This window comes from Herpailurus yagouaroundi, unplaced genomic scaffold, assembly GCF_014898765.1.
Source record: "Herpailurus yagouaroundi ecotype Mexico unplaced genomic scaffold, PumYag 100, whole genome shotgun sequence".
Taxonomy (NCBI): Eukaryota; Metazoa; Chordata; class Mammalia; order Carnivora; family Felidae; genus Herpailurus; species Herpailurus yagouaroundi.
In genome coordinates, this window is record NW_024412391.1 from 220,487 (window position 1) to 227,187 (window position 6,701).

A 6,701-nucleotide genomic window follows, 5' to 3' on the forward strand; every position below is an offset into this window, starting at 1 on the left:
CGCAGCACGCAAGGCCAGGGAAATAGTGCAGGACATCTCTCCCGTGGCTGACCCCTCCAAGGCTGAGCTGGGCACCCGTACCTGCCAGTGTCCGTGGGCAGGGGCACACAGCCCTCTTCATCAGAGCCATCTTCACAGTCCTTCACGCCATCGCACGGGCCTCCCCTTGGGGCACACTCACCACTGGCACAGCGGTGCCCAGCCCCTGGGCACAGGGGCACCACCAGCGGGGACACTGGTGGGAGAGGAGGGCTGAGGGCTCCTGTCTGTCCCTCTTCCCACTCCCGCCGATCCCACTGCCAGCCCTGCCCGTACCTGGCTCACAGCCCAGCAGCTCCACCCACGGGGAGGTGCTGTGGTTGGTGTCACTGTGGGGGACACGGGGCCACACCCGGACATGCTGAGTCTGCACCATCTGGCCAAACATCCACACTGTGGGGGCCACTTCATCCAGGTTCTTAAGGAAAAGCTGCAGGAACAGGGGTGACTGTTCACCAGACCCGAGCCTGCCTTTTCTCCAGACTGCCACCCGACCCTGCTGAGTGCCCCCGCCCAATCCCAGTCCTCCAGCCGTCAGGGCATGAAAAGCATGCTCTCCTGGCATTAATCACCAGGGTCCCTCAAGGCTGTGGGTTCTGGTCCTGGTGCCCTGAGGGCAGGGGCCAGGTTGTGCCTGCTGGTGAGTCCCCAGGGCCTGGCTAGTGCCCCCCTAAGAATCAAGAGGGAAGGGGCACCTGAATGGCTCAGCTGGTTGAGCGGCAGACTCTTGATTTTGACTCAGGGTCACAATCCCAGGGTCATGGGATTGAGCCTTTCATCAGGCTCCTCACTAAGTGTGGAACCTGCTTAAGATTCTCTCTCTCTCTCTCTCTCTCTCTCTCTCTCTCTCTCTCTCCCCCCCTCTCCCTCTGCCCCTCCCTTCCTACCCCTCTGCACACACGCATGTGCTCTCTCTCTCTCAAATAAGAAGTAAAATTAAAAATGGGGGGGAGGGAAACCTTAAAAAAAAGAATTAAGAGTGAACACATGGTGTGGACTGATCCCTCCTGCTTCATGAGACTTGTCTCCCTGGGGAGGATGTAAACCTCCAGGGCAGGGCTGGGTCCCAGCTGCTCTTGACATGCCCTCTGAAATCCTCAGTGAACTTGATGTCCCCTGACTCCCCTCCCTCCACAGAGCTTTGCACACCTGCCCCACGCCAGAGCCACTTGGATAGCTCCTGACGCCCTGCTAATGACAGGTGTTCAACGAGCCTCCAATAGAAGAATGTTCTTTGGGGACACTGGAAGGCCCTTGGGGACAAAGACGGTGGGGTTCGCAAAGAGGCATGTGGGTCACTGGCCCAGGAGGCTCGAGTGGCAGTACCTTGGCTGGGGGCAGGATGCCAGGCAAGATGTCACTATAGTTGTGCCAGTGTAGACCATCAGTGCTGAACTGCAGCAAGGCCAAGGACCCAGTCTCCTGCACTATGATGCCTAGGGGGTGGGCCGGGCGGGGGGGGGGGGGGGCGGGGCGGAAAAAAGTGAACCCCCCCCCCCCCCCCCCCTTCCACCCCCACCCCAAGCCTGGCCCCATCACCACCCCGTCCCCCCAGCCCTGCCCCCCATCACCGCCCCATCCCCCCAGCCCCGCCCCGTCCCCCAGCCCCGCCCCCCATCACCGCCATTCCCTCCTGCCCCGCCCCCACCGCACTGACCAGTGAGGTTCCTGGGCAGCAGCAGGTCCAGCTGCAGGTAGGGGGGCAGAGTGTGCCGCTGATTGCGAGTGTTCTGGATCGTGCTCCCGCCCCGATAGCCAGGCCCCCTGGTGGGAGCCCCCAAGAGGGCAGCCTGGGTGGGGAGCTCCAGCTGCAGGTTTTCCCTGGGGAGTCCCACCAGGCCCAGCGGAGAATAGCAGGGGTCTGGGTGCAGAAGAGAGAGGGGCTGGAGTGCAAGGAAAGAGGGTGGCGGGTGCCTGCCAGGGACATAGTCAGGAAGTCACAAGGGGGGCTGAGGGATGCAAACGGCCCCATGGTTGACCTTGACCTGGGCTGGAAGGGTGGTCCAGAGAGGGCAGAGTCCAACAGGCAACCTAAGCCAAGATGATTTCCAGATCCTTAGGATAACCATCCTCCCCATGGAAGGCAGGGGTAAATTGCAGTGTTCCTGCCTCCTCTCTTAGGCTGGGCAAACCCTGGGCGGGAATTCCTCTCTGACCTACAACCGCATGTGGCCCTCACCTCCAGGTGGAGGCAGAACGTAGGTGACCAGACGGGGTCCGATATGGGGACTGAGGGCTGGAGAAGGGGCAGGAGTGGCCATGGCGAGGATCGTCTGGTTCTCACCTGTGTGGGGAGACTCAAGGTTCAAGAGGGAGAGACCTGCAGATAGGCTCACACTAGCCCCAAGCCCCACACCCAGGCCTCTCCCCACCTCTTGCAGCACTTTCTCCCTCAGGGCTTTCCAGGAGCCCCCAGAACAACCTCCCAGCTGGGAAAGGCCTGTTCTCCTTCCCTTGGCATGAACTGGGGGTTTTCACTTCCACTGAATATTTAGAAATAGAAGACCTTTCTGAGCACTAGAAAAGGGTATCTCTGGATGGAAGCACCCCTGTGGGCTGGAGTCTAGCTCCCGCTTGCCAACTTGCACAGTGAACAATCTGTACAACTGTGAGTGCTGGCCCTCCTCTAACCTCAGCAGCCTGTAGGTGCACTTTCAGGAGCAGGAATCTAGACCCATAAACACATTCACTTTCAAGTCTTTGTGTTTTTCTGTTTCGTTTTTAACTCAGTTTCCAAGCAAAAATACTCTTGAAAAAGTTGAACTTTGTCTTGGTTCCTCTTAGGAGAAAGGCCAGGAACCAGATCTGACCCAGCTGAACCAGAGAAAAGAAAGCACCCTCGACGGGGAGGCAGAATTCTAGCCCAAAAGAGACAGAAGAGACCTGATCTCAGGAGGACAGAGACAAGCCCTTCCACCCAGAGGGCCCCTTCCTTCCCCAGTATCCAGGACTCAGGCTCCCTCCAGCCGGGGCTGGGGTAGCCACGGATCCCCCCACCCCCTCACCCCCAGCCCCGCTCAGTGCTGCCACCTGGGGCTCCCTCTGAGTCCTCACCATCCTCCTCCCTGCCATTCCCCAGACCCACTCACCACCAGGGAGGGCACAGTGGCAACACGAGTCTCCCATTCCCTCCACCAGGACCCAGTCCTGTGGACATAAGAGTCAGGCTGGATGCGCTGAGCTGGCCACCTGCCAACCTCCAACCCAGCCTATTGGGCCGCTGGAAACCCTGGCCTCTACACACTGCCCCTCCCACTGCCCGCCCCCAGGCCCCTATGCCCCCTCACCTGGGGGCAGCCGCCCAGTGGGCAGTAGGGGGAGCAGCGCACGGTGCTGTTGTGCAGACACTGGCAGACTCCACAGGGGCCCTCTCGCCAGCGCTCCCCTACGCCGCGGACCCGGCCCCGCTGCTCACAGCCCTCACACGGCTCCATCCGGCACCTGGAAGAAGGGCCGCCACTTGGCCACTTGACGGGTGAGTGGGCTCGCCTAGGCAACCAGCCCGTCCTGGTGTGCCCGGAGTGAGCGGTCTCCCAGGACTTGGGACTTTCAGTGATAAAACCGGGAAAAGTCCTAGACCAGCTGCGCTGCTTGGTCTCCCTATCTCCTGACTCCCAGCCCTGCACCCCAGAAACTGCAACTGGCCCGAGAAAGGGGTGTGGAAGCAATCTGTGCCAAGACCCTAGCCAGTGGAGCCCATTTCAGAGGGGGCGTGGTGGGCAGATCTGGCTCACCCCCTCAGTACCTCCCTTCAGCGACCTTCAGAGGCACAGGGTGCAAACCAGAGGACCCATATTTGCCCCTAGACTTGTGGGCTCCCTATACCCCTCTTTTGGACCTTGAGAGCCTAAAACTGATGCAGAAGAAGGCCAGATATTCCCCCAAAGAGGCGCTGGGAATCCTGGTGTTTAGACTAATAGGGCTCAGAGTAGGAGAGGTTCCTCCTTTGGAGTCCGTGGTACCTGTGGAAGTATCTCAAGAAAGGGCACACCAGCAGCTTCCTACCTGGGCGCTGGAGGTGAGGGGTAAAGGTCTCTGCGGGTCTCTGGGGTGGGTGCAAGTACCTGCGGGCCTTGCGGTGGATGCCCCGGCACTGGCGACCTTGGCCCGAGAGGCGGGGGTTGTTGGGGCTCCGGAAGGACCACTGGATGCTCTGGCTCCCGCAGGGGCCCAGGCACTCAGCCCAGGGGGACCAGGATGACCAGCCACAGTTCACTGCGGGAGAACCAAGACTCAGGGGTCAGAGGAGGGCTGGGTGCCCAGCTGGGTAGTCTGCGGGGGAGCGGGGAGAAGGACCCCTCGGGAAGGGTCAAGGGTGGGGCCTCACCAGCACAATCTGGATCGGGCCGACAGCGTTGGGGACGCCCATCCTGGCAGATGCACAGCTGGCAGCTGGCTTTGATGCGCTGCCCAGGCCAGTAGCGCGTGCCATCCACCAGGCAGGGGCACTGCTGGGGCCACACACACTGCCCCTCACTGCCCAGCACCTGTCCGGCAGGGCACCAGCAGCCTAGAGAAGGCCCAGGGTGAGGCTTCCCTGCAGAGCGCTCAGCTCCACAGACACACCGGCCACAACCTGGGCCCAGAGCCGCCCCCCGCCCCCCGCCCTTACCTGGGCTGCTGCAGGGCTGGTCAGCTGAGCACACAGCCCGACCAGAGACTTCATCGCAAGTCAGAGGACAGGGAGCACAGGGCCAGTACACCAGCTGCCCAGAGCAGGTGGCATTGAGGCAGCTGTCCCGAGGGCAGGGCCCTGAGAGAAAATCAGAACCACGGTTCGGAACGGTGGGTCGGTCCCCCACAGAAACAAGCCACCTCCCAGCCGTGCCCTCCTTCCTCGCACTCACTGGTCTGGTGGGTGGCGTGAGAGCCCCCGGGCAGCGTGGCGCAGGTCCGGCCCCCATTCTGGGGTGGGTGACACTGCCGCTGCCGGGTCATGGTGCCCGTGCATGGCTCGGAGCACGGGGACCAGGGAGACCAAGAGGTCCATTCACCATCCACTGTGAGGAGAAGGGGCAGGACAAGTGGGAGGAGGGCGGCATGAGGCCAGTCTGAGAGCCCCGTGATCTTCCTCTCCCTTGCTCTCTCTGGGCCGCCGCCCGCCTCCTGGCCCTCCTGGGTACCCCAGGCCCCTCACCGGGACAGGCGGCCGTGAAGCAGGCCTGAGTCTGGTGCTCAGGGCCTGGGCAGTGCTGCAGCACCGGGAGACTAGGTGGGGAGCAGCGGCGGCTCCGGGCCTGCACCCCAGGCCCACACGTCCTGCTGCATGGCCCCCACGGGTCCCAGGGGCTCCAGGCCCCACAGCCCTGCTCTTCTGGGGAAGGCCCTGCTGTCCCTGCCAATTCACAGTCAGGCTGACCGTCACACACCTGGGGAGGGAACAGGATCAAAGTTCCTTTCAAGTCAGGTGGCACAATGGCTCTGCCTGTGTCACCCCCTTCCTCCCTCCCTCCTTCCCTCTCTCACCAGCTGGAAACCTATGCACAGGCCATCAGGGCAGGAGTATTCCGGGCAGGGAACCCTTGTCCCGTTGGGGCCTCCTGGGGCTGTCATCCCCTCTGAAAGGAAGAGAAGAGAAAACAGTAAGATGAGGAGAACTCCCCCCTCCCACCCCAGCCCCCACCAGCCTTGGCCTTCATCAGGGGAACCCTGTCCATACTGCAGCCCAGCTCATCCTCGCCCTGGGAACAGTCAGAGATCCCATCACAGAGCTGCTCAGGGCTCAGGCACAGCTGGGGAGCCAAACCACAGGAGAAGAGGCCACCGCAGGGGGGCAGCTGGGTGGAGCCTGTGGGCCCCGGAGAGTGTCCTGTTGGGCTCCTGCTCCTCCCACCCTCTCTCTGCAGAGGGGTTGGCAGGGGGAGCCAAGGGCACCGGAAGGGGAGGGCAAGGAGAAGGCTGAGCCTACACGGAACCTGCACCTGGCTCAAAGACACCTTGGGAGGGGTCCAGAAGGGGCAGACGGACCTGGGGAGGCACTGGAGCCGGTGGACAGCTGCCCCCTCCTCCCAGGGTGAGGTGGCCAGGACAGGAAGGGCTGACATGCAGGGGCACAAAGGGAACTCCCAGGTCTGGTGGGGTGGAGCTGGAGGGGTAGCCCTCCAAACAGGCCCACTCCCCACGCTGCTGAGCCACTGCCCATCCTCTTATCCCTTCTGGCCCAAATGCGGGCAAAGACAAAAGCCTCTTTCTTCTTTCCCCTGGGGGGGGGGGGGGGGGGGAGGGCAAAGTCTTCAAAGAGAATTTGGGGGAAAAGATCAAAGGACACTCTGAGGTCGCAGCCCCAAGTCGCTCCCTAGCCTGCAGCCCACCGCAGGGGGGGGGGGGGGGGCGTGGTGGGAGAAGACACGGCCCCCGAGGCGGCCCAGGCTCTCACCACAGGCCTCTGGGCTCTCGTCCGAGCCGTCGGGGCAGTGCGGCACGCCGTCGCACAGCTGCGCAGGGGACACGCAGTGCGGGTCGCGGGCGCAGGGCACTTGGTGCGGCGCGCAGGGCCAGCCGCAGCCGCGCTCGTCGCTGCCGTCTGCGCAGTCCTCCTCGCGGTCGCAGCGCCAGCCCCGCGGGGCGCACTCGCCGCTGCCGCACGGAAACTCGAGGGGGCCGCAGGGGGGCGCTGCGGCGGGCACCCGCGCTAGACCCGGCCCGCCCGGCCCCTCCGCCGC

The 6,701-nt window shown here is 63.2% G+C and overlaps 1 protein-coding gene across 1 annotated transcript in view; it reads right to left on the bottom strand.

Annotated features, from left to right (window-relative positions):
* The window catches only part of LOC121028959 (SCO-spondin-like), a gene marked incomplete at its 5' end in the record, with an annotated part of 55,495 nt that overhangs the window by 33,715 nt on the left and 15,079 nt on the right, over positions 1–6,701 (bottom strand). The window contains 15 exons of the mRNA XM_040473052.1: positions 82–235; positions 316–469; positions 1,366–1,475; positions 1,697–1,900; positions 2,219–2,323; positions 3,129–3,186; positions 3,327–3,480; positions 4,104–4,254; positions 4,367–4,549; positions 4,652–4,792; positions 4,887–5,039; positions 5,177–5,408; positions 5,506–5,597; positions 5,699–5,827; positions 6,416–6,652. Coding sequence (XP_040328986.1) covers positions 82–235; positions 316–469; positions 1,366–1,475; positions 1,697–1,900; positions 2,219–2,323; positions 3,129–3,186; positions 3,327–3,480; positions 4,104–4,254; positions 4,367–4,549; positions 4,652–4,792; positions 4,887–5,039; positions 5,177–5,408; positions 5,506–5,597; positions 5,699–5,827; positions 6,416–6,652 — 2,257 coding nt within the window. The remainder of the gene's footprint in view (positions 1–81; positions 236–315; positions 470–1,365; positions 1,476–1,696; positions 1,901–2,218; positions 2,324–3,128; positions 3,187–3,326; positions 3,481–4,103; positions 4,255–4,366; positions 4,550–4,651; positions 4,793–4,886; positions 5,040–5,176; positions 5,409–5,505; positions 5,598–5,698; positions 5,828–6,415; positions 6,653–6,701) is intronic.